Source organism: Electrophorus electricus, chromosome 16, assembly GCF_041902795.1.
Source record: "Electrophorus electricus isolate QZ-2024a chromosome 16, ASM4190279v1, whole genome shotgun sequence".
Taxonomy (NCBI): domain Eukaryota; kingdom Metazoa; phylum Chordata; class Actinopteri; order Gymnotiformes; family Gymnotidae; genus Electrophorus; species Electrophorus electricus.
The window spans coordinates 18,772,934-18,799,871 of record NC_137512.1 but is presented as its reverse complement, the minus strand read 5'-3'; the positions used below and the strand labels follow the sequence as shown (position 1 = coordinate 18,799,871).

The 26,938-nt window shown below is 42.4% G+C and overlaps 2 protein-coding genes across 6 annotated transcripts; both read right to left on the bottom strand.

Moving 5' to 3' along the window:
- Positions 1-308: 308 nt before the first annotated feature.
- Positions 309-21,465, bottom strand: adam19b (ADAM metallopeptidase domain 19b). Of its 4 annotated transcripts, XM_027022712.3 has the most exons (23): positions 21,147-21,465; positions 20,820-20,935; positions 20,496-20,566; positions 11,257-11,335; positions 10,819-10,895; positions 8,565-8,760; positions 8,167-8,232; positions 6,998-7,069; positions 6,728-6,894; positions 6,250-6,334; positions 6,015-6,154; positions 5,455-5,632; positions 5,223-5,312; positions 4,911-5,106; positions 4,418-4,526; positions 4,121-4,334; positions 3,777-3,854; positions 3,153-3,261; positions 2,844-2,979; positions 2,627-2,711; positions 2,318-2,545; positions 2,007-2,095; positions 309-1,923 (listed from the first exon to the last, which is right to left on the bottom strand). In XM_027022712.3, the coding sequence occupies exons 1-23, from the start codon at positions 21,268-21,270 to the stop codon at positions 1,917-1,919; spliced, it is 2,712 nt and encodes a 903-aa protein (XP_026878513.2). In that variant the 5' UTR covers positions 21,271-21,465; the 3' UTR covers positions 309-1,916. The 4 variants fall into 4 exon arrangements, with proteins under 4 accessions (XP_026878513.2, XP_081555192.1, XP_081555191.1 ...); XM_081699066.1 differs by lacking the exons at positions 5,455-5,632; positions 6,015-6,154; XM_081699065.1 differs by lacking the exons at positions 10,819-10,895; positions 11,257-11,335.
- Positions 21,466-22,389: 924 nt separating this feature from the next.
- On the bottom strand, positions 22,390-26,661 carry hic1l (hypermethylated in cancer 1 like). Of its 2 annotated transcripts, none has more exons than XM_027022714.3 (2): positions 26,512-26,661; positions 22,390-25,674 (listed from the first exon to the last, which is right to left on the bottom strand). In XM_027022714.3, exon 2 carries the CDS (start codon positions 25,641-25,643, stop codon positions 24,237-24,239), a length of 1,407 nt encoding a protein of 468 aa, XP_026878515.2. In that variant the 5' UTR covers positions 25,644-25,674; positions 26,512-26,661; the 3' UTR covers positions 22,390-24,236. The 2 variants fall into 2 exon arrangements, with proteins under 2 accessions (XP_026878515.2, XP_081555275.1); XM_081699149.1 differs by lacking the exon at positions 26,512-26,661 and adding an exon at positions 26,314-26,503.
- Between the last annotated feature and the right edge of the window lie 277 nt (positions 26,662-26,938).

Genomic DNA, 26,938 nt, shown 5'->3' with positions numbered 1-26,938 from the left:
CTGGTATTAATACATTTACTCAAGCCATGTTACTCTATTGTGCAGACTAGATCACCATTATCACATCCTCCTTCAACCATAAAATGGTTCTGATTAGGACTGACCACAGATCAGCATTCCGACGGCCAGCCACGCAATCACTTTAAGACGGATCATATCAAGATTCCTGCAACCTCCCCTCATTCATATAATCATTACTATTAGGGCTAACCCCCACCATTCCTGCACAAGTTTCTTTCTGACATTTATTTTTAACATGACACGGGAGACAGTGCATTATGTAAACTTAATGTAAAAATGAATCAAAATAAAAATCTGCAATCATATAATGTTTTATTGGTTGGCAGAAGAGGCTTAAGTCAAATTTTCAATCATAACATTGGCTCAGAACTGCTGATTTAGTGCAGTTTCTGTAATTGTTAACAAACAATGCATTCTCACATCTTGACAAAGTGCAAAAAAAATAATCAAACCTGAGGATAATCAAGTCAACTTTAAGGTAATGTTGAATATAGACCATTGTAAATTATGGACATTTCATTATAGGTCAGATTCGTGGACAGGACTAGTCTTGCACTGCGATGCCAATGGGGACTCAGTGTTGCAAATTGTTTAATCTAAGATTACGCATAAACTGGGTCTAGGAAACTGGCCTTGCAACAGCTCTAATCATGCCATTCACAGTGTGTTTTTTCAGTATATATGGTCCCAGTTTTAGGCATCAGTATGCCTGCTTATTGACTCAGAGTCAATATCATTCCAGCTCTAATACATGATTTTCATAGTCTTTCAATTTCAATATTTCAGTTCAATGTATAAACAAAAAAGCCTATGTAAGATCACTACAGATAAACACATTCACCTCCTTTTGTTAGGACATAATGTATATGTTTAAATAGCCTAAGTTAGATTTGTAAGACTTACAAATGTTCACACTGCCATGATCAACTGTAAAGACAGGTTGAAGAAAGTTCTGAAAAAAGACCTTTGCTGTATATCACACACATCATTCATACAATCTTTTCAAAATCTAGGTCTGACCTAGATGAATGTTGCAACACCTACAGATTTTGAAAGGATTGTATATTGTGGTTGCAATAGCTTTCAAAGGGCTTCAATCAATAACTTATTACAGCAAATCAGTCTTAACACTATCTTATTGTACAGTACATATTCAATATTCATTCCCTGGTTTGGTGCCCTTCTTTTACACAATATAAGGTGCATTTCATCAAGTGTTGCCAAGTGGCTTGTGAGTGAACAGAGAAAAAGCAAAGTGAATTTCATGTCACTGGAGTCACAAGACAGCTGCAAGTCATTTGATGACCAAGATTTATTTACAATCTCCAGCACTTTCTAAATATTATTTTGATGGTCATATTCTATACAATTACTTGACCAAGTGTGCACAGAAAAGAACAGATGGTAGCAAAATAATCACTGAATAGTGAATCTGGATGTGTGAACTGGCATAACTATACATCATGACACACCAAGCACAAAACTCACTGTGTCATTATGTGGTCTTCACACCAGGTGGCATGATTTTCACTGTTGCGTGCAATCCAAATTTGACATGTTCTTAATGTAAGTTTCATGCTCATATTTAAAGACAGTATCAATAAACCTTTTCTCTTGTATCTTCTCACCTTTAGCAATAAATAAATGTGAAATATGGCACATGAATATTCTAACAGTACCAAAACAAAGTAAAATGCCACAAGTATGTCACACTTCTGGTTTCGAGTGCATTAGGCAGACGTGGTGTTGGGCTGAGGAAGCCTCCATGGTCACTTTAGCAGAAGTGCATGCCTGAATGTTGCAGGTTCCTGTCCATCATTTTAGGAACACAGAGGCATAAGGTCCTTTACCTTCATGAGCTTCATAAAATTTCAGCTGTGGCCAGAGATTTCACTTTAAAACCTGCACAATACAGGAAGTAGAGGACAAAGTCTTTTGGCATTATAATGGCGATGTTTTTTTTTCTTAATTTTACAGATGACTACCTGTTATGGCCAGAAGGGGGCAGCAGAGTGGATTTCCCTTTCTGTAATATCGCTGGTGATATTTTGGGATCTTTTCTTTTTGACACCTCCTGGAAAAACAATAACAACAATACTTTTACTAATTTTACTAATTACTTCTTCCAGTTAAATAAAGCTGAATTAACAGTGTTAGTACTGCTGAGTCTTGAACAGTTGCCATTTAATTTGTAATAGGGGATAAGTTTCGAAATTTGTCGCACAGTGACGAGCACTAGGACATGCATAGGTGAAGGTGGTTTTATATTTAAAACAGGACAATCTATAGCACCCACCTCTTTGATGTGAGAGGGTTTGGTAATGGGGCAGGGTGGGGGAGGTCTGTTGGGAGGGCTCGGTCTGGGGGCAGCTGGCAGAGATGGATGGGGCCTAGAAGTGGTCTCGGAGAGCACTGGACTCTGCTGTTGCAGTGCGTATGCTGGGATTGGTGGAGGTTTGACCGTGGGTCGAACAATGGCATGTCTCGATCTGGGTGAACCAGACAGACAAGACTGCTGGCTATCCTGGAGTGGGGAAATAATGATTTATTAGGTAAACATTATGCAAATTATATTTATATAAACAAATGCAAAAAATGACATTACTGTTTTGTCTGTGCCAGATCCCTTTATTTGGAATGTTGGGTTGGCATGACCATTAGGAGCTTTGGATTTCGGTGAAGCTGGCGTACTGAAATGGAAGTCAGAGTAAATGAAGTCAGCATGTGCTCTTTGCAACTGGCACTTCAAACAGTAGATCCGGGCGACAGATTATGTAAATCATGAGCTCACACATCATAAGGCTGTGAACTTCAGGACTTACTTAATGCATATGCAATGAGGAGGATGGACGGTGCTTTTAAGTAAAGGAAGCTTCTTCCTGTAGCACCAGTAGATGAACAGAACAGCCAATCCGAAGAAAAACAGCGGCAGGCACACCAAGAGGGGAAGTAAGCTGCCTGAAACATCAAAAAAAAAAAAAAAAAAAAAAAAAAAAAAAAAGACTTCATTAATTTGAATGAATTCAAAAACACCAGAATTGAGTTCAACACAAATCAGTGTGCATGCTTGAAGGAACAACTAGATGAATTCCCCTGGGTGTGTTGCACGTGTGTGCGCACGTTTTACTTACGGTGTGGGATCACTGGGCCGCTATCCTGACTGCCACCGTTGCCGGCTTCCTCACAATATGGTGGTGCCCAGCCTGCATCGCAGTGGCAGTTGTGATTGTTGTTGCAGAGCTACAGGAGAAGACACCACACAGACTCCATCACTCACTCACTTTATCCACAATCTATCTGCAGATATAAGACCATTTTTGAACCTTTCTATACTGTAGTCCTCTGTAGTCCATAAACATTGGAGACTTTAAAGGTATAATGGCATATGCGGTTCAACTTCACCGTCATAACTGCCGAATTAAATTTAGTTTATGGGACTTTGTGCAACATTACTAAATGTTTTGTATACAGACTCCTAAAGTCTTTATTTGTATACATTTGTAATATTTGGCATCTTATCCCGAAGTGACATACATATTTATCAGTATGACAGCACATGTACTTCCTTGGAATTAAACCCATGATTCTATGATTATTAACACCACGTTCTACCTGTTTTACCAGGTGAGCTACAGTATTGCTTTTTCATAATGCATGACAGTGAGAGCTGATTGGGTAATGGGAGGACAGGAATTGTCCTGGCTAGGTGAAGGACTACCAACTCTACCCTGAGAGAGACAGTGAGGAACACCCACCCCACGGCCGTGACACTTGGTGTTACATTCATCCGCTCGGAGGAAGGTTACATTACGACACTCTCCATCAAAACAAATCTGCTCCAAGAGAAATATAAAAGATTACATCATCATATACCATCAATGGAAACAATCAATAATATAACTATAACCTTGATTTTGCTTAGCAACAAAGCATATTTTACTCTAAATTGCTAACAGGTTAGCAGTGAATTAAAGCTGTCTAGCATGACCTCATATGCATAAAACTAATGCGGTCTGATTATTTTTCATTTAATACATTTGTTAGCATTGTTTCTGCAGGAGTCTCTGGACACACTTAACGACATGCCCCCAGTACTCACTGCATTGTTGCCACACTTGGTTCCGGTCATAACGAGCCCTGGGTCTAGTGTGTCACCCTGGCTTTCCTCCTCCTGGTCAGGTCGGTATACGTGCGTACCCCGACAGTGTATCTCCTGCTGGCCCTCACGGATTGTGGTGTCGATGGCTACGGCGTTGGTCTCAATGGGTTTGGAGGCGCTGCTCAAACACTGAATCTTGCCACATTTAGCGTCCCTTGGATGAAAACCATTGTAAATATGCATCCTTCCCTTGGAGATTGTGCATAGTTTGACTGCGTCACTGTAAGAGATCCTCACCGTTTTTTGCAGCCCCTGTATTTGCCCATCAGGTCCTTGCCACAGTTTCCATAGGTATCACCAGCCTCATTCACCTTAGTGAAGCACAGATCCGGAGCAAGTTGGGCATCTGTGAAGGCACCAAGAGGGCCAGAGAACAAATTCCTTAACAGCCATGTGCTCTATGAAAATATTGAAAAAAATTCCAGGGGATTTAGGAAACCTGGACATGCCCCACTGGCATGAACTACAGAGTTCACCCCATTGTATACTGGGATACTTCAATACTTGTCCACAGCTCTTACCACCACCCACTGTACAAACACTGTCACAGCTGAACACAGCATCTGCCCTCCCACACCAATAGCTAATGCCACTGTATTTTGATGTAACCAATACAAGAAACATTTAATATTCAAATTTTGGTTAAAGCAAAGAATTCTATTGGCACAATACATCAATTGATGTACCAAAACAGAAATGCGTTGGCTTTGACAAAGCAGAGCAGTGTTACCTTTCCCCCAGAGAGAGTAGCACTGCTGCTCCAGGTTCAGACACATGCCCGTGTAACAGTAGGCTGTCCCTTGTGCACAGGAGCTGCCGTCTACCAGGTAGAAGTTAGCAGGGCAAGACTCCGACTTTCCATCGCAGTACTCGGGCAGATCACAGGAGCCTGATGAAGGGCGACACAGGACACCCGGCCTCTTCAGCTGAGAGCATATCAGCCAAGAGGAAAGGGACAAGAAAGATCAGTCAGCGTCACAGGAAGTCCTTGCATGTGACAGTGTGGAGAGAGAGAGTTGACATAGGAAATGTAGGAAATTACCTTGCAGTCCTGACAACACACTCCATGGGCACATTCAGCAGCTGCTTTCAGTGTGCAGTTATGGGCATTGCAACATGGACTGGAACATTCCTAGGAGAGAGAGAGAGAGAGAGAGACAGAGAGAGAGAGAGAGACAGAGAGAGAGAGACAGAGAGAGAGAGAGTGAGAGAGAGTGAGATAAAAGCTATAGAGGTGGAGAGAGAGTGTAATGAGCATGTCATTAAGGTCTCACCTCCACCTCTCCACAGTCACACTCCTCCCCCTCCTCTAGGTAGCCGTTACCACAGCGCTGGCCTCCATACATGGCCTTGGTGTTTGGGGGGTTAAACAGGCACTTCCCCCCACCAGAGTTCAGATAGCGCTTTAGCTCGGCCTGGTTACACGGGTTAAATACACGTGGGAAAGGGTGTCTGCGGACAAGATAAAACAAAAAACAATATCTGATGTAGTCGGTATGGAGAATCAAGTTTTTACCAGAAGCTTTTACAAAAGTCAGTGTCAGATCTACACTATCCACTGCAGAGAGATACAGACAGTGGAAAGAAGGTGCCAAGATATTTATTTGTGCTCATTTGACATTACAACATCTGCTAAATTCTCATGGGACAATTAACAAAGTAGGACTTTTTTTTTTTTTCTTCAGATAAACTAACTAAGCTAGAAAAAAGGCGTGTTTCATAAGACCCTTGCAGGATAAGTCCTCCTCATGCTCAATACGCCGATGCATCTAAATGGCGGGTGGAGATTTGGGGCCGTGTAGGCCAACCTCAGGCACCGGGGCCAACCTCTCACCCTGTAGCCGCGGCCATAATGCAGCCCCCGTCCTCCGGAGAGGCTTGACAGCAGCCCTCGCTGTCGTGGCTCATTCCAAAGTTATGCCCCATCTCATGGGCCATGGTAGCAGCTATTCCGACGGCATTTTCTGAGTGATCCTAAAGACACTCACACAGAGGGATGGGCACAGATTTACGATGCACGCACGGCGGTAGAAGATTTGTATGTCACGTAATTCTGCAAGGTGTCTTACCGAGTTAACGCCTCCCGACTGATACTCCGAGCACATGGCTTTAAGTGGAGCCAGTCCAATAGTGGTGCCCTGGAAGGACACTCCCCTACAAAACACAGCAAGGAGAGTTACTTGGTTCCAACTCACAATTTACAGTACCATTCATTAAGCACATCTTTTCAGCTAGTATTCGCTAAATAGAACAGCCATAATTACGTCATATACATTACATGAGGAGTGCACAACTTCATTCCTGGAGAGCCAGAATCCAGCACAATTTGGCAATTTCCCTGTTCTTACATACCTGCTCAACCTAGTAGTTAACAGGCGAGTTGTTTCAGGTGTGTCTGAGCAAGTAAACCTCTAGGACTGGAGATGGGCACTCCAACTTTACACTCACACGGTTAACTGTCATTATCAGGCAACAGCCACCAGTTTGATCTGTGATAGGTAGCTGCACTTTGCTTTAAGAGCTGACGCTATTGGCTGAGGGACTGACGTGACGAGCTGTGCGTTGTCATTGGGCAGTTGTAGCAGCTGCTTCCTTCTCCAGGTGAGGAAGGCTCCGAGGGTGCTGTAGGGGTTGTCCGTCACATTGATTTTATTCTGCTTGTTCCAAATCTCTAGCCAGATCAGGGCCACCCGGATATTTAGCGCTTTGTAATACTGACAAAATCAAGAAATGCACACTATGTAAATTATCATATGGAAAGATATGGAACTCTTAAAATTACACATCCGCTTCCTGCTATGAATGCCCTGACACTACCTTGTCGACATAGTTAGCTGCTTCAAGTAGTTTTCTTTTGGTCTTCTCCAAGTCTCGGCCATGTTTCACAAACTGCAACATAGATCAGAAGTAGTTTATCAAGGCATTTTGACTTTCTTTCTTTCTCTCTCTCTCTCTCTCACACACACACACACACACTAACACTAATGGCCCGAGTACCGCAGGCCGTGGGGCAGGATGCAGACTTCCTTTGATGGTGCAAGACGTTTATTAACACACATACAAAATCTACGGTGAACATGCTAACACGTTGAGCATTTGACGATTAACACAAACAGCCGTTACGGCTACAGCATTGTTTACATATATTGCCAGTTACACAAACTAGCGACAATGACCAGCGAGGGTGCACACACTGACGGGTTTAAATAGACAGACAAACATTCAACAGTAAACCCTGTGCAGGTGTGTGCAATCCCAGGGGGCGTGGTTACAAACAATATACACGTGAATCCTCCTGCACGCAGCGGCCCGTACCACGTGACTCGTGGGGCGGGGGAGCATTCCGTGACACACACACGCATTTTGGGGGCCCTCCATTAATGCAGAATCAAATGTGCGATAAAAAGAAATAAGCCTTGTGATTATCTGTGGGCTATATGATTATCTATGGGCTGTGTAATTATCTATGGCTGCCCCATCAAACAGAATGAGTCATCAAAGTGAGTCACAAAACAGTGCTCCTCTAATAAAAGTAAAGTAAAAATGTAGCTCTAGAACTGTTTGTGCAAGATGGACAGAGGACTCTAGGGATTAAATGCACCAAAGGTTTTAGCGCACATTGTTAAGGCTTTAGCACACAAGGTTAAGGTTTTTTTCTTTCTTTTTTGCACATGCAATTAAAATTGCATGATTGATTACCAGTGCATGTCAAATGCCAATAATGTTTTATTCCTTTTGTAATGACAATGTAATGTCTTTTCCATGTGTTTAATGCTTTGACGTGACATCCATCTGCATCTGGAATTGAAAAACCTGGCTGGAAGGAACGCCTGCTTCCCTGCACTGTTCCCCAGACGCATTGTAATGCATTATAAGACAAGATCACAGAGCATCTTCACAGTTTAGGGGACGCTTTTGGGAAACAGGAGGCTGCTATCGAGAGCGCACCTTTGGCTGTGGCGGTGTTCTGTAATGACTGATCTTACCTCCACTTGATCTGCCACCAACATGAACTCCACATACTTTGTGCTGCGGCTGACATCTCTTCTCCACTGCAGAGGAAAGGGCACGGTGCGTAAGGAAGGATGAACATGGGCGAATGTGATAAGGTAGTGAAGAGTCAACTGCTTCCAAATATAACTACCCAGAACAATCATGAGATACAGGCTCATCAAATGATACCACTGAGGAAATTATACATCGGTGCCGATCTGATTGCTCAGTAATCTTGGCCTCAGAGACAACTGATTTAACCATTAGCTAGAAAGATCAAAGTTGCTTATCGAAGTAGATATTTTCATTTATTATTATAGTTGTTTAAAGTGCAATAATGCTTTATACCTACATCATTAGTTCAGAAGAATGTGACAGTCTAATAATTCACCCTATTGGCCTGTGCAATCCCACCAATCAGATCCTGCAGCTTGTCTGTGTGATTCTGGACGTCATGGGGATGGCCACAGGTGCCAGGAGTTATTTTCAGGCTCTCAGCACGGAACACCGCATGGCCTTGAGATACCATGTGATTGGCTAGAGGCTCAATCATGTAGGTCACACTGTGGTTCATGGCTATCATGCCCCTGGAGATGGTGCAAGAAACCAAGTCACTGACAGAGACATGGAGCAGATGATCTGCTACACACTGATCCTAAATACAAAACACGGCAAATCAATGTAAGCATACTCAAATGGGCCAGTGATCAAAATGTAAGTTTTACACAGCAGTTCAGCATGATTGTGGATCACAGAAGGTTGACTGGGTGAAGCTGATCAAGACAGGATTATAAAATGAATATAGGTAAGAAATCTGTGCTGATTCTAATGATACCAGCGCTGTAGTTATATTTTCATTAAGCAACAGGCAGATATTGTTAATTAGGATAAGTATAATATTTGCTATAAGAAACAGTACTCAAATAATTTAATTTTATTATTTATAATGATACTCTAGTGTTTATACCATGGACACGTGGGTTATTTAAGTAAAAACAGATTGCATCTCTAATACTGCAATACTCAATCATTTCCCACATTACTCATATAGGCATGAACAGATGTGCTTACACAAATACAGAGTCCAAAGCAAAGAATGAATCTTCTCCCCCACCAATAAAATATCTTGCAGATGTGCACTCACAAAATGATGTGCACAAGCAAAACAGGATTAAGTGTAAATAATCCAGTGAGACGAGCATACATTCATAGGTTCACAGGCAGCAACAAAAGCACACTCAGACATGCAAATGAAAAATGAAAAATCTAAGCACAAATACGGATACCATCTTTCTACCTTTCACTCCCCCAACTTTCTCACATGGTACTCGGTTCTTCAAGTTGAAGTAGAGTCTGCAGCTGCAAAACACATCTGGACGGCTGTGCATGTGTGGGTGTGAGTGTGGGTGTGAGTGTGTGTCTCAGTGTGAGCGCTCCCATTCCGCAGCTCTGAAGGGCTCTGTGGGCTGTTCTGGTCCAGAAGATGCCCTTTCATTTGTAAATGTATTCACCCCGCACTGTCCCAAGTGCTAACGCCACCTCACTATCAGTCAATGCAAGCCTGTTCTGCTGCTTGGCTTCCTCAGCCAAAGCTAGGCAGGAAGCTGGCTCTCCACAGGATGCGCAGCACAGAACAACACTTCATACATGCTCTGTCAGCCCACTCAGGGACCCAGAAACTCAGCCATGCTCATATTCACCGCACTCATTGAACTCAAGCATCCTAAGATCTGGATTGACCCAGAAACAACTGCTGCTTGTACTGCAGCCTTGATTTATTGGAATACTTGCAGATTTTTTATTTTTTTATTTTTGGCTTGTGCAAAAGCAATGACATGACCATTCGGTCATGCGGAGAATATTCATATCAACTGGAGTTGCACAAGCAAATGTTATCGGTCACCACCACTTACTGTAGAACGAGAAGTTGAATACAAATTAACTGAATTAACTAGTCTGTTCTCTAAATGCACAACTTACATACAACTAGTCTGAAGCAAATAAATGAACCATACTAGACTGGTGAAGTGAATGACTAACCTATTTAATAATGCTAAGCATTCATCTCCCTTCTGAACTCCCTTTTCACTTAATTCTTTAAACTCTTCAAGAGTAAGACATAATTATTCAGGCACTAGAATAGTTCTTACCCATTAATTATGACACTTCCATTTCTCAGAGCTCTCTAGCCACAACCAAATGAGCATGTTTAGTTCTGTGTTGTAATTGCTGATCAAAGTCTGACCATCTATTGTGTCTAACAGGTCATACACACCAGGAACTGGCTGCATTACACATGTTTAAGTAGGGCAGTTAGTGTTTAATACACTGTTTTAATTGTAGCATGTTAAGAAGAAGTTTCCCTCTAAGCCTAACTCTGGTATGGTTCTGAGTTTGACATAGATTAACTTTATTTCTAACGTGGCCAAACTCAGCAGCATGTCATCATAATCCGACCGCCACCTGTGGGTGGGTTCACTCTTATGTCCTGAGAATAATGTCTGAGTGGGCTTCTGTTAAGTTTCATATGAAAGGGGAAATTCAAAGGTCACCGATGCTCATGTACCGCAGATGTGGAGCTGTGAGAGTGTGAGAATGATTGCTGTATATCAGCTCACGGGATCCACTGAGGCTGTGCTGCTTACCTGAGCCCTGCACAGGTGCTGAGAACAACACTGGAGTCCTCGATTCCTCTGACTGCACCATGGTAGTAACAGTGCTCCTGAAAACACCCAATAAGAGCTTTAGCCCAACTTTAGCACAGCTTTAGCAGTCAAATGGTATGGGTTATAACCTATGTGCAAATGTAGGCACTTTGGGAAATTGAGATAAAAATATGTTTTTTTTGTTTTTTTTTTGGCTTATACTGAAATTTCAGATGTAAACACTATTCATCAACCAGGGAGTCTCCTCTATCACATGTTTAAAAGCACTGATAAGAATATAACAAATGGCCTTTTTCATAGTTGTGTTGACACTCTCTCGTGTGATTACCATGACAGCATAAACTATTCATTTGTTATGAGCAAGTGTTCATGAATACCCTTTGCTGTGTGTAATTTGGGAACAGCTCCAGCACTCACCCGACTGGAAGGCCTGGAAAACCGGCGGTCACCATTTGGACTATACCATATCTCTTGATAACCGGGGGCCAACAACTCCCTTAAACAAATAAAGGCAAAAAAGGCCATATGGATTAATACTGAATATGTAACTATACATCCATGCATAATCCATCTTTCTGGCTCTGTTAATACTGGCACACCTTTTATCTCTCGCCCAAAGGAGTAACATAAACATGTCATCCTTTTTTCCTCCTCTTCTGTCAAGAGTTAATCAGGATTTGATATATATGAGGCCATTCAGCTCTTTTCACCCAAAAGGCCTCTTTAATGATCTAATGTATCTAAAAGGATATTTGGATAAAACTGTAAGGTGTGATGACTAGGCATGTCTCTCCTTTAAAGGCTCCAAATTTATAAAATCTGCTTAATCTGTTTAATGCTTAATCGGTCAGTAGTAAAAGGAATTATTTTTACAACACTCTTCTTCATCAGGCTTTGTCAGCTTAGAGTTAGATTGCATTAAGCATCAGAAGTGCCTGATATTTAACCATAAATGGCTTTGTGATTTTATTTCCCTGGACTTCTCGGGTCAGAATATAAATTGATGCCTACAGACCTGTAGCACAGTGAATGGATCACAACTTCACAGCTAGACAGCTCACTGTAATGAAAAAGCACTTGAGTATTTTAAAATGAGCTGCTGCTACTTGCTTTCTGAAACAGTTTTTTTTCTTTATCTACTGAAATAGTGGAGGTCTGATGTCTGGGTTTTTGGTGGTCCACCTGTCCAATAAGGAAACTAGACAACATTTCAGCTGTTTTCAGTCTAGACAAAGAACAAACTGGGGTATCTGATTACAAATGACTTCTTCCTGGGTAGGATGAAGGCTTTAAGCAGCAATATCCTGAATTCTAGTCTTAATAATTACATTTACAGGAAACGAATGAAACTAAAAGCTTGTCTCTTCACCACAGCATAAAAGTAGGGAAGAAATCCAAAGCTTGTTTGTTGTACGGTTTCATCTGAAATTCAATAGGGATAGAGTGTGTAATGTCTTCTAGGTTTTTCTGGGATAATAGTGATTGCAGGGTCCATAGCAATATATCATCAGCTTTCAGCAGTTGATCAAATGGACAGGAATTCTCACAAGGGTAACAACGTACAGAATAACTAGTGACCTTCATCCGCACCAAAATAACTGCTTAGGGTTCCACTAGCTGGGGTGGGGCTGGGGTGGTATGCTAATGATGATCCTCTCCTCTGTGCATTGCCTGTCTTCATGGACAGCATGGGAAAACAAAGAACAGCCTCAACTAAGAAGTGTGACTGGACATACCTCTCCCCGCAGGACATAAACATGTTGCCCTGTAGAGCTATATGGCCTTTTTTAACTAACACAAGATTCTTCCTGTACAGGTCTTCAGAGTACCAAAGTACCACAATCTACCGGTTTCTCTACTGATCACAGACATAGCCCTAAGCAGAAGGGTTTTTCAAGGCCCAATCATTGCCTGTGATACTCTTCCACCTCCCACAGACAGGGTGAGCAGAGGGTGAGTGATGGGTGAGTGCTCATTGTCAGTCTGACAGGGAGGCTCACTGTCTCTCTGTGTTTATACTGGAAGCTTTAACAAAGTGCTGGACAAAGTCCAGGCACACTGGGATATGACCCAATGACCACCGTTCAGGAACACCCACTCCGCACGGCTGCCTGCACAGCCTGCTGGGATACGACTGGGTCAGCTTATCTCTGCATGGGGGAAAAGTGGGCGTACAAATGCGCTGGCTTAACAACTTTAAAAGTGGCATACATAATCTGATGTCAGAGAAGACTGTATTATTTAAAAAGTAAATAATGCAGCATTTCAGAACAGCATTTTAGGATCACTTTAACAAGTGCCACATTAACTTTTAACATACTGTAGATTACATTAGCACCTGAGCACCCAGCCAGTGCCTTAAGTAACTTTATGGAACACTAACATAAGTGGCCTCAAGATTAATGTTGCTGGATGAGTGCTGACAGGCAGGCATCAGCTGCAAGGACATACTGGCATTACAGCACTGCATGCAGGGAAATGGATACATTGCGTTTTCTAGCAAAATGTTTTTCCTTTGACTGAGTTTTTGCAAGAAACTTAACTGAAATACCTTTTCAATGATTACAGACGTATTAAGTTATTCTGTTCTCACTTGCTTTATCCTGGCTATGATAAACAGTTCATTAAAAACAGTTTGACAATGGATCCAGCTCACCTATAAATACATCTCTGTTCCTGTAATAACTGGGCCTGAATGCTGAGACTAGCATTGCTCTCATTCAGACACACATGCATTAATCAGTCTCTTCCTAATGGCCACATGGCTACAGAAACGGCTGGAGGATAGAGGCGGGTGTGAAGGGCAGCGGGGCAGAGAGTACCGATTCTGGGGTCTTACATCAGAACCACTTGAACAATGGTCACTTATTGAAGCCTTGACCCCAGCAGGAGAGAAACAACGCCGGCTCTCAGGATTGTGCAGAGTGACCTGCGGCGGGTGCTATATCGAGGCCAGCCGACGGCTAGCTGACTTGGGCAGTGCATGACATCATGGAATCGCAGGCACAGAAAGAGGATAAGAGTGGGCATGCGCGGCGGGGCCGGGTGGGGTATCTTCTTGCCTTGCATAAAGTAGAAGTGTGCTTGTACTACTGAGCTGCTGACAGAGTTACCTGTAGAGACCATTTGGCTTGTGACAGGAAACCACTATTCTCTTCTTGAGAGCAACACTAAAACACACATGCAGGCAAAAATAGACATGCTTATTACAGAAAGCTAAGCAGGACTGTGGTATGCTACTAGTGCTGGCCAAAGCACATTTACAAGGTCTCTGTAACACTCAAGCTACAGCATACACCCCTGTACCAATTTAGAAACGGGAAGGTATTACAAGAAGCACAACTGTCAGAAACTTGGATGTCGTATATTTTTTGGAGTATGTTCAGTTTTTTAAACTCTTGATGTCTGTGAACCAGGTAACACAAATTACAACAATTATTCCACTGAGGCATTACCTTCATTATCATAATGCTCTATCATTAACATGAAGCTTACTCCACCTCCAGATAATTCCTGCTCATGGACTGCCTTAAAGCGAGAGTTTCTTACGTTACAAATTTGCACATTACAAAGACTATGCAAATACGGGGTCACTTTTATGGTACATTTTTGTTTATATTTAATTTTTTTGATGAGATGTTTTCATTTTCTTTATTTGTAACTACATTGATCCCTAATGTGAACCATTGCACTCTATACATTTCAGGAGGGCAACGAACTACCAGTCGTCCTTTAATCTTTAAGAAGCTACAGAGTGGAGCTCCATTTTATTGTTCTAAAATCACTTCTGTTTTTGTCCGTCTATCTAATTTCTCTACTCCTCTCCTCTCCTACAGTAAATGAGTTATGTGTGAATGCATCACCCACCACACTGGTAAGTGAGCTGGGGCTGGCTTCACATCCAGCCAAGCCCTAGGAGCTGGAGCCAAGCCAGACAGGCGGGAGATCGAGTGCCGTGCTTTTGAAACATGGCCGTCTGGCAACAGCTTAAACAAAGAATTCAGTTGAGCCGGGGAGGGGCACGACGGGAGACTCTGGCTGCAAGGTCAGCGGGCAATGTTCTCTGAACAGGGGTACAGCAGGGGCTGGATAGGAGAAAGATGAAATAGCAATGTATAAATGAGGATGTGTGATGGAGAGAGAGAGAGAGGAAAAGGAAAAGACTGATAAGGAAAGAGAAAAAGAAAGAGAATAGCTAGAAGCTCCCTAATCGCGGGGGGGTGGAGGTGGGGGTTCAGAAAGTCAGAGATCAAAAGGGCAAGGGTCAAGGACAGAGAAGAGAGATGAGTGAGACAGGGCAGATGATTGAGAGTCTGTGTGTGTGAGTGAGTGAGTGAGTGAGTGAGTGAGTGAGTGAGTGAGTGAGTGAGAGAGAGACAGAGAGAGCTATCCTCTGCTTGACAACCAGTCCATAAGAGGGGTCGTCGCAAAGTCAAACAATCCAATCTATAAGCCTGGCCAAGAAAACAAAACAAAACAAAACAAAAAAATCCTAAATAAAACATCTCGGCTGCTGGCTGGAAACCAGAAGCCTTTATCATTATCTTTGCAACAAACAAACATTTATGAGAACAGAGACCACAAGGCCCTGTGGGTGGCCATAAAGTTTGCACCAATGCACATATTTATCCAGGGGAGTGGTGGGGTGGGTTCAGAGAAATGCCAAAGTAAAGTGACTGTAGGTGTCAGTGAACCAATAGGAGAAGTAAAGAGAGGAGACCGATTACTGACAGTCGAGAGAAATGAGAGGAACAGCCTACATATGGGTGCAGAGGAAAACAAATACAGAAAAGACAGATAAATAGCTGTGGGTGTCCCCCTGGATTGCTGTTACACCATTCAGAGACTGTAATAAATCTCTCCCCCACCCTGCTTTTAGATATGTAGATCACTGCTTCATCCTACTGCTGCCTGCATTGTCCAGAATAAGTAGTGACCTGTCTCTTGTTTAAACGTCTAACACCCTGTCACACTGACGTCATTCATTATGAAGTGCTTCAAAGGACTAGTCAAATCCCATATCTGCTTCTGACTTTCTTACAGATTAGAACCTTTTCAGTTTGCATATAGACCATACAGGTCCACGGACGATGCCATCGCAATGGTGACACAAACGCTGCACTTACCCACCTGGACAAAGGAGGTACATATGTGCGAATGCACTTCATTGATTACAGCTCGTCATTCGATATGATCATTCCTTCATAATCTCTAAACTCATTAATCTTGGACTGGAGATCTCCATCTGCATCTGGACATTTGAGTAGGCCCAAGTTGGTGAGAACTGGCAGGTATACCTCCTCCACACTGAGCCTCAACACATGTGTACCTCAGGGCTATGTGCTCGGCCCCCTCCTGCACTCCTTGTTCACTTGATGGTACTGCCTAACACAGTTCTAATATCATCATTAAGTTTGCTGATGATACAACCATCCTGGGTCTCTTCTCATGATGAGATGGCTCGAAGAGAGGAGGTGAAGCCACTAACCATCTCAATGTCAGTAAAACTAAAGAAATGAGTGGATTAGAGGAGGCAACAGAGGTGTGTATACCTCCCCATCTCCATTGGTGATGCTGCGGTTGAAAGGGTCGGCAGCTTCAAGGTCCCGAGTGCACATCACAGAGGACCTCTCTTTTACACTACGCATGGACACCAAGAAAGCTCATCAACAGCTCTGTTTCCTGAGGAGACCTAAGGAATCCCTGAGGAATTTTGGCATGAACATTAGCATCGTGACAAACGTCTACAGGTGCACCATTGAGAGCTTGCTGATGGGTTATGTCATGGTCTGGTATGGGAACTGCTCTGCCCACAGTCACGAATCACTACAAAGAGCGGTGGTGGTGGCACATCACTGGCAAATGACAACTAGCTATTCAGGATATGTGTCTGAGGAAGGCACACAGCGTCATCAGTGACCCAGCATGCAGACTGTTCTCTTTGTTACCATTTGGCAGATGATACCAGAGCTTGGCTGCATGTACCACCAGAAATCCAATGATGGCAGATTCGCACTTACTTATCTGCAGTTTTAGTCTTTTAGTTACTGCACTGTTCATACAAATGCTCTAACAGTCTGTTGACCTATTGAACATAATTGGTGCTACTGATCAGAACTGCTACATCCCCAATATGCAATACATTGGTCAATTTACTTTTTCACATTAATTCTCATCTTGTCACATATGTTAACAGTGTTATACTTTCCCACCTTTATTTAATCTTATCTTATATATTCATACAAGTAGTGTTTGTGTTGCTCAGCTCACCTGTTTTTTCATCCGACACATTTCATTGTCCTTTTGATGATAAGTTAACCTACAAATGATTAATCTTGAACTCGCAACTCCCCCCAACCCCCAGGCACCAGCAGGGATAATAAAAAACTGAAGCTTATTCAAAACTCACCAAACAGCCATGCAACATCCATGGCCATCCCTCTGCTAGGAATCCACAATATTTTTGTACAGGCATTATGTTAGAATTTCCTACAATGCCACTCCCTTTTCTGTACAGTACAGTCTTTTCTACCCAGCCTTATTAAAGCTCGATCCTCTGTCATGTTAGCATGTCTATTGTTAGATAGGTGAAAGGCTATGTCAAATATGGTTTGAGCTAGTGACAGATGGCTGTCTAATTTCTGAAACTGCATAATCTATAAAGTCTGAACATGTTGCAATTGCTTTTCCATTTACATAAAAAAGTGTGCACAAGAAAAGAAAGCGTGCACACTTCTAAGCATCTCTGACTCTGTGTGACTCATTTTGAGATATGTACCCCAGGGCCCTGAGGAAGGACAATCAGACCAGGCGAGGCATAGAGTGGGACCAGAGGTACAGGTTAAGGAAAATAGGGAATTTTAATCACATTAATTAGATTAATCACATTAATTAGATTAAGTTTAGTCATTTATTGCAGGAAACTGTTCTACTTACTGAGGAAGTTGGCTTTATACTGCTGTGCTAATGCACATCGAGAGGAGCCTGATAGAGATGGAGAGGGAGTTGAGGTGTTAGGGGAAGTGGTGTTTTTTTTCTGAGGATTTTTTCCTTTGATGCATCTGTTATGTGGGGGGGTCATCATATCCTAGACTTCTTCATCCTTGTTCCTGCAGACCTGCATATCCATTCTGACCATACCCTTTCCTCTCTGCCTGGGAGCCTGAGTCAGCAAAACATTTCTTGGATATTGACCAGAAAGCGTTCCTTGTGCACTGAAGCCTGCCTGGAAGAGCCAGGCAAGCATTCATTAGGCTAAAAGCTCAGAGCCACACACACACACACACACACACACACACACACACACACACACACACACACACACACACACACACACACACACACACACACACACACACACAAAAATACAAACATTGACTGAGATGGATCTGGCTTGGATGACAGCCACCAACTACAGATGCCTGGAGATTCATCACTGCTTTTTAGATTCTAGAGGAGTGCACTCTCTGGCAGACAGGACAAAGGGATGCTTTAGCAAAAGAAGGAAATTTATAGAAGGGGAGGTATACGGTGGAAAGCTTTTCCAACCTCGACAAAAGAAATACAAAATCTGACAGGCCCCGTCCTACAGATCCCTACCCTACAAAACATCTGATAGGATTTATTAGCTTTAAAATGTCAAACCTAAAGCTTCCTTGTAAACTGATAGCCATTATCTAGTCTTATGTTAACAAGAAAGACTTTTGAAACATACTTTTGAAAAACAAACAAACATCATGATAGCCTCTTTCTCACCAACTGCCCATTGACCTGTATTATAAGTGTGTGGGTTTTACTATTCTTTCAGGGGAGCAATGAAACATGTTGAAACAGTTGCCCCTTATAACTGACTATATGATACAGATGTAGCAAACATAGATTACTCTGAACACCGGAAACACGGGAATATAATCCATTTAATCTGAAGCGTGGCAGAGGTAAGAGTTCCATTAAGGCAGGATGCTGTTGGTCACACAGAGGTGCCTGTCTCGTGGTCATTAAACAGGAAACTCAATTAGCATGGATCACCTTCTCCCGTACAGAGAGAAGGCAAAGGAGAACAGGGGGTGAGATAGAAACCAAAGAGGAGCAAAGGAAAAGAACAAAGAGAAAAGAGAAGGATGGAGAGAAAGAAAGACGTGAGAAAAGTGCGTGAGAGAAAAAGACTGTATCGGGTTAACTGTGAGAGCCCGAGACACTGAGTGTGATTACTTCCATAGCACAACAGAATGCATCAAACACAGAGAGCTAACTCCTTGCATTATACTGAATGGTGCATGCATCTTATGAGCACACCAAAGCTTTGAAGACCTTGGTTTTCACACAGCTGTGCTACTTCTGTCTTTGTTTGAAAAACACACTTCAGAAGCAAGAACAAGTTAATGATTCAGAAGGATCAAAGGACTGTGAGCTCTTGTAATCTGTTAACAAGATGGTGTGCCTTTGATGGTGGAAAGTGGCGGTGTTATACATATTGGAATAATATATAGGTTTGTGGAAAACTACAAGATCTTGTTGCGTTTTCTCAGTTTAAGTAATTCTCGTGTAGACAATGCAGCTGGAGTCCAGTGCAGCAAAATTACACCTGCATGAATTTTTAATCACTGTTAGTCAATACATGTGTTTGCACATCATCTCCAACTTCTCATATGTAGCTGAGCATTCACAGGTCTGCCTCATAAGAACTACACCAATGACAAATTCATCGTGCTTGCCATTACATCACACTGATCTAAGATTGCAACAAATAGCACATACTACATGATGGCAGTTTGCTTCTCGTTTTGTTGCTTAATCTTAGTAACCAGACATCACTTCTCAGAAGAATCTTGTCAAACAAGTGACACATTCTTCCCTCTGTGTACTGACACAAACAGACAAACAGCAACTTTGCAAAGCTACTGCTACTGACTCTGCAGTCTAGGGGACAGTGCTAGCACCCCAAGCAGCTGCCAGGGCATTTCTCAAGCACATGGCTCCCAGTAGTGTGCTACAGCCCCAGTATTCTGCTCTCTGCCAGAGCAGTCGCAGCCAGTGATAACCCCCACCGCTCGCCCCCCACGGCCCTGCGGACCATCAGCCAGACAACACGGAGCCCTGCTCTAGCTAAAAGCTTTGCTACGCTGTCTACGACTTTTCCATCTGCTGATGAGCTTTCACAACGGGACTCGGGTTAATCAGGAAGAGCGCCAAGCTGCAGGGGCTTTAGCATCACCAGAGGCGAGAGACAGAGCAACAGGACACAACAATGAACAACGGAACGTTTGTCTTCCAAAGGATTCAGCCGTGGCTGGAAAACAAGCAGCCTGTTCTCTTGTTTCTGTATCCTGCCAATCATCAGGATGCCTTAGTTATCCTCTCCTCAAAGGATGGACTCAGAATCATGGGATACCATCTGAACAACTTCCTGTGGCACTGGACAGGAAGATCAGGTATCATTCCCTTATGGCCCTGTGTTACAGCACCATCCAAGCACTCTCTATTAACATATGGACATCTGCTCTGGCCAAATTCAAATTTGAGGCCAAACCGGAGAGAGGTATTTTTAGAACACACCAAAAACAGAGAGATTTATTTATAGAACTGAGTACATCTGAAAATAGTGAGACTGAACTGCAATAGCTGTGAATGTAAGTGCACACCCAGCAGACACTCACTCATTTCTCTGTAGCTGGAGAACCAACTCCACTCCTCCCACAGCAATCTTGACTTCTGCCTCCGAAGGATACTGATGATGGAATAAAGTGTTTGTAGCCATTAATAGCCATAACAACAAGATGAAAATTTCTGCACATTTCTACCGTCTACTTGCAAAAAAAAAAACAAAAAACATAAAAAACATTGGTGTGGCAGGAAATAATGGATAATTACACAATTTAGCTATTTGATTGACTTCTGCTTTTTAGAACCGCTATAAACTGGCATGTCTTATGAATCGAAGTTCAGATATCCTGACTGGGGTTAGATCTAAAACGGTTTACCTTTATGTTCCAGTGGGATATTTTGTGTCGCGCCGGATTCAACCACTGAGGATAAGTAATCTCGTAGCGATCCAAGTTGTTAAGGACGCGCGGCTGGTCGCTACGCCACAGCGCGTCTATAAGAAAGCGAAAACGCACAACCGAGATATAAGCAATACATTTTGATGTATTATTTAGAAATGAATACTTCAACTCTTATTGTGAATAAAGTGCAAAAGATAGCCTATAATTTTCAACCAATGTATAGACACGCTTCGGATAATAGCAGAAGCGCATGTCTATCATCGAATATAAACAATAACAGACATACCGCAAACACAGACTTACCTCCGTTCTCGCCCAAAACTGTGTATTGTAAAACGAGAACAAAACAAAATAAATAAGGGCACAATCTGAATTGCACACCCTGCTCGACAAAGCAGCAGCGATTCAAATCGCTCTGACCCATCATAATTTGAACGCTGTAATCCAACCCGTAAACATTGGCGACAGGAAAAGCAGTGCTGCAGAAGAAAAATAATTCGGGCGCAGTTATCTCTTCTTCACTCTATTCATGATTTGCACCAATATTTATGGTAGGTCGTTGCTCTGGAGTACGATAGAGGTAGTGGACGAACGCATCTTCGGTCTTTTACATTATGGGCATGGCACCTCCCACCCTGCCTCGCCGTCGTTTGGACGCAGAAACTTGACATCAAATTGTAACGCAGTACTACTACCAACAACAGCAATAATAATGAACCGATTTCATTATTTATTAGGCTAATAAATGTAAGGATACACTCCGTATTAGAAAACTGACATTTCCAGTTTTTGAGCTTCTGTTTTTCTTGAAATATTTTAACTTGTACAGAAAACTTTCATTTACAATTCTATTTGGCCTTTTGTTCATTTGGTACTCTTTTCTCAGTGCAGAGCAAAGCCTTTATTGTGCTCTGCTTTGTGTAGCGCAAATACAACACACTGCAAAACAAGTCATGTGTCTTTAAAATGCCAACATTCTCTGAAGGAAAGTATAGACAGATCAAAGTGTACAGCTTGATTAGGTAATGCTCAAGCGTACACACACTTTGGCACTTGCCTCCCCCCTCCCGCCCCTCTCTCACACACACACACACACGGGAAGAGAAGGATTAAAGGTTCAGAGAAACAAAATGTTACTCCAAAAGATGATGCCTGAGTGCTGCCACCTTATGGATTGGAACTGGAATTATGTGTTGATTAAATTACATGTTAATTAAATTATAACACTGTGCAATACATAATATTTGGACATATCGTCCATATTTAACAACACTACAATATATTCTGTTGTAGGAAACTTTTAGTAACATCAATACAAAGAAAATGAGTTTGATCCAATGTTTTTTAATGCGTATTACTGGGATGCATCATTGAAGATTAACTTCAGTGATATTTTGCTACTAAAAAAAGATTTGAATGAATATTCTAAGATAGGCCTTAACAGAACTTTTAGAAGCTATTATTTATTTAGTAGAAAACATTCCAGACGTTTCCCATACCAAAAAACAAAAAATCCATTGAATTCAGAAAACAAGCAGATAAATAATTATCTTAACAGCATTTATTTATAAGTATCATATCAAGTACATATGTATCCATACTTTTTTGGGAAAATGTGCTTTGGTATTCAACAAATCACAATTCATATTCTTTGAACAATGGTTTTTGATATTCTTTCCAAATGCATATGAAATTCATGTTATTTAACATGATTATTAAAATATACTGCAAATGGAAAGCAGACTACAGATCTGAGCTGCCATGCCTTATGAAGGCTTATTGTGTTACTTGTAAAGAATGCTTCTGCGTATTAACGTGTGAAAGTAGTGATCAAACACTGAAACATAGCTGCAAAAATATCGGAAATTGGCGCTTTGTGATATAAAAGGGCAGATGTGCCCAAACACAATCCCTGAGGTTTCCAGTGGAAAATAGTCCAAGCATCACAGTTTTGCAGATCGGTTTCAAGTCCATCAGGAATCAAAAAGTTCCTGCATATTTCAACATTCCATGGTAGTACAGCCAGCATCCTTGATAATTACCCTAGAGTAAACTCCTTGTTTGGGTGTGGATAAAATGAGAAAGAACATTCATTCAATCAAACTCTATGCGATAACAGGGCAGTATTTTGTGCTTTATGAGATTTTCCGTACAAACTATGCTGACTGCTTCTAATGGGTTGAGGGGCAGGGATGTGGTTTGGAGAGGCTGTCAACATGCTTAAGATGGAAAGGGGGGGGGGGGGGACGGACGAGGTAGTTGAAAAGTAACAGTTAAGTCTGGCTTGTTTCAATAAAAAAAACAAGACTCACCCCTCTCCCCCTCTCCCCTGCCAAACAGTGTTCTGACTGACTATTTTGAAGGAGCAACCAAGTATTATGAACTAAAGAGTTCATGCAATAACCATCATAACCCTGGACTCAGTTAGCAATCAAGAAATTTCTTCAAGACACTGAAAAGTTATTTACAATAGTTCAATAGTTCACAGACAGTCCTTTTGGTCTCATAACAACAACAGCTGTATAAACGCAAGGTTTCACGCACAGGGAAAATCATAAAGAATCAACATTTTACACTGAATAAACCCAATGATAAAGGCATGGGTAGAAGGACTAAGAGGTAAAACTGAAGAAACACATAAATTAGACTTACACTTAAATACATATATTGAAAGAATATAGATTTGGTTATAGTAATACAGTATTTGTTTACCTTTCAACATTCATTATTTCTTTGGAACTGTACATCAGACATGCCTCAATGCTCCTTGAAACTCATCAGGTAATAACCCTTGCCCCACTAACCCCCATTAGAAAACAATCCTTGTTTAAAGAAATCTATATTGGATTTTAATCTGTCCTTCTCACTGTAATGCAGGCAGTGAATGTTCCTCTTGTGAGTCAATCATTACAGTTTGTTTTGGATTCATGTCAGATGCTAAGTGGAGCAATAAAAAAACAAAACAAAAAAAAACCCCCAAAAATAAAACCAACCATTTTTGAAGAATAACTTCAGACTGTGTAGTGAACAATCTCAAAGGGCTAGCATTTGAGGGTTTGGGAGCTCAAAGCTGAGGTAGCAACGTTTGAAAGTGTATTCAAGTAAACAAGACTTTTGTTTTATCTCAATAAAGCACAATAACAAAAAGTCCTGCATTTTAACTGTAAAAGACTCAGAAATGACATTTGAGTGTTACATTCACTCGTTCAAAAAAAAAAAAAAAAAAAAAAAAAAAAAAAAAAAAGGTACCACAAGTATATACTCAGAGACGATAACTTACTGTAACTACATGAGGTAATATTTTATCAGACCAAAAAGCTCTTTTAAGAGGTTTGAACTATTTGCCCCAACATTCATTTGAGCGTAACCCGACTACACTCTCTCACTCCTCGCCTAGGTTGATGAGGTATGCATTCGCATGTGGCTAATGAGGTTTCTTTGTTGTGTAAACTTGCCTCCACAGATCTGACACTCATAGGGCTTCTCCCCCGAGTGCACACGCATGTGCTCGGTGAGGCGGTACTGGCGTGTAAAGCGCATGCCGCACTCCTCGCAGGCAAACGGCTTCAGACCCAGGTGGCTACGCATGTGACGCGTCATGGTGCCACGCTGTGTGAACATCTTGCCACAGATGTCACAGGGGAACGGACGCAAGGCATCCAGCTCTCGTTGGGCCTTCGGGGGGGTTTTATCCGCAGCCTCTGGGGCTTCTTGTGACACCTCAGTGGCAGCAGGATCTTCAACCCCTTCCTCTTCCTCCCGAGCAAGATCCATGTCTATGTGGGTCTCCACGTGGGAGTTGAGGCTTTCTGAAGATGGGAAGCCCTTTCCACAGGGGATGCAGACATAAGGGTTGTCCCCCTGAGACGGTTTGATGTAGGACTCCTCACGATAGACAAAGTTAGGGCTGGCATCGCTAGACACTCTGTCCTCTGGTCCATCGGGGGCATTCTCATCACGGCCTTCCTTCTCATCCGGCAGTAAAACAAGGGTCTGGCTTCCGCCCTTGATCACAGGGAAATAACCGTTAACGTTGCCTTTCCTCCTGGACCGCTCCCTGGGAGGGGTTCTTCTCCAGTTCTGCGCTCCATCGAAGGAAGCCAGGCCACTTGTTTTCTCCAGAGAGCACGTCGCCTCCACACCTGATGGAATACTGCTGGCAGTTTTCCTGGAAAGGGAGGCCCGAGAGTAAGCCTGCACGCTGCCAAGCTCGTTACTCAGGGAAATGGCAGCACAGAGGGAGGAGCTCCTTTTGGTCAAATCCAGCCCAAAGCTCAGCTTGTTATTATGGATGCGCTTGCTCTGACCATTATTTCTCTTTTTTGGAGGGACCATGCTAGTGTACGCGTCGGCATCGGATGAAGCGTCGCCCGACTCTCGCTTGGCCAAGCTCTTTGAGGTGGGGGAAAAAGGCTGCCTTCGTGAGGAGGCCTTGCTTGGCTCCAGCCTGCTGGAACACAGACTCACAAGGTCAGGGAGCTGAAGGTAGTTAGCAACTGCCAGAAGGGAGCTCAGATTCTGCACAGGGTCAGTTCCCTGACTCTCATCACAAAGCTTGCCGGTATAAATGAAGTCCAGAATCTTCTGGAACACAGCTGGCTCCACCACCTCTGAGTCGAGGTGGATGAGGTTATCATGAAGCACCAGGGATTTGAAGTAGCTGCTGGTAGCAGCAAGGATGCTTTTGTGAGCACGAAAGAGTGTGTTCTCTACCATTATGACAACGTCACAAAGGAAGCCCTTGGAGCGCTGCTGGTTAAGCTGAAGCAGCAGTTGACTGGCATAATTTGAGAGCTCCATCTCCTGCCCTTGATGTTTTTCATTGAGGTAACTATATTGAAAAAAAAAAAAAAAAAAAAGAAGGTAATTTTCTTACACATCACATTTAGGATGGTGCCTAGAGTACAAATGTTTGCTATGCAACTAATTGCACATCATTCTAAGATAAACTGTTGTTCACTGTATGGCTTACCAAAATACAAGATCTCCAATATTCTCGACAGGATACCCAAAATTATGTGCATACATACTGCACGTAAAAAAAAAACAAAAAAAAACAAAACAAGGACCTTAACTGTTTGTATTTTGTATTCGCTTGGACTAAACTTCAGTGATTCGACTAATTTGTGCACAAAATAAAAACAAAAACAAAAACAAAAAAACGGTGGCAGACTACGGCGATGAGTCGGTTCGTGCAGCCCGACAAAAGAGAAGAGCCATGGGCTTGTCAGAAAACACCAGGCTAACGCACCAGGGGGAAAGCAAGCCTAGCCGAGGCTTCGCGAATGCGGAACTACGGCTGTAAACACGAATCGCCTACAGGCAGACCCAGAATGTATGTATTAATGTATTCATCACGATATTATGACATATTGTTTTTACAGTGCCGTGTTGCGTCTCTATTTCTCAAGCGAAGCAGCAAATTCAGAAATACAAGAGCATTCGTTAAAGGAAAGAGAAAATGTCCCACCTTGCCAAGCTGGTATATCTAGGTGGTTGTAGGAGGGTAGCCCTACACCGAGGAAGCTGAACCGAGTGAAATCTGACCCTATATGCCAGTTTCGTTATCTTACACTTACACACCCCTTCGTGGCACCTTCATATTTACATGCTATCTGAATCTTTAGAATCCGACATTAGAGGAAACACAACGCTCGATTTTAAATACCTTTCGAACAAGGGCAGGGGTCCTCGTTTCTCGCGTCGTCATCAAAACGCCATCTTAGCAGCCTGTGACGTAGCGCTTTGTAACCCCTGACCCAAATTCGACGGTAGGACGACACGTAGGGGCGGCACAGGAGACCCAGCTTACCTTCAGCTATTTCAGGTGAATTCCATCTCCAACCTGTCTTATGTACAGGTTGATCTTATCGCAGGCAACCTGGGCGTGGTACTGCCTCGTGGCTTTCTTCCTAAACTCATGAGATTGGAATATCCCTAAATACTTAGGGACATATCCCTAAGAAAACTGGCTCCTGTTTCATTATTTTAATAGTTAAATCTAGATAGGATATTAACGTTTACATAGTGATGGTTATAATACAGTGGACGTATTCAGAAGAACAAGGAATGACTACACCATCTGTATGAAAACT

Excerpts from the sequence above, each read along its gene's own strand:
- adam19b (XM_027022712.3), bottom strand. The coding sequence starts at position 21,270 with ATGATGGGTCAGAGCGATTTGAATCGCTGCTGCTTTGTCGAGCAGGGT. Across the intron at positions 7,070-8,166 it reads TGGTGGCAGATCAAGTGGAG|TTTGTGAAACATGGCCGAGA; the intron begins GTAAGATCAGTC and ends TCTATGTTGCAG. Across the intron at positions 6,335-6,727 it reads GACAACGCACAGCTCGTCAC|GGGAGTGTCCTTCCAGGGCA; the intron begins GTCAGTCCCTCA and ends TGTGTTTTGTAG.
- hic1l (XM_027022714.3), bottom strand. The coding sequence starts at position 25,643 with ATGGAGCTCTCAAATTATGCCAGTCAACTGCTGCTTCAGCTTAACCAG.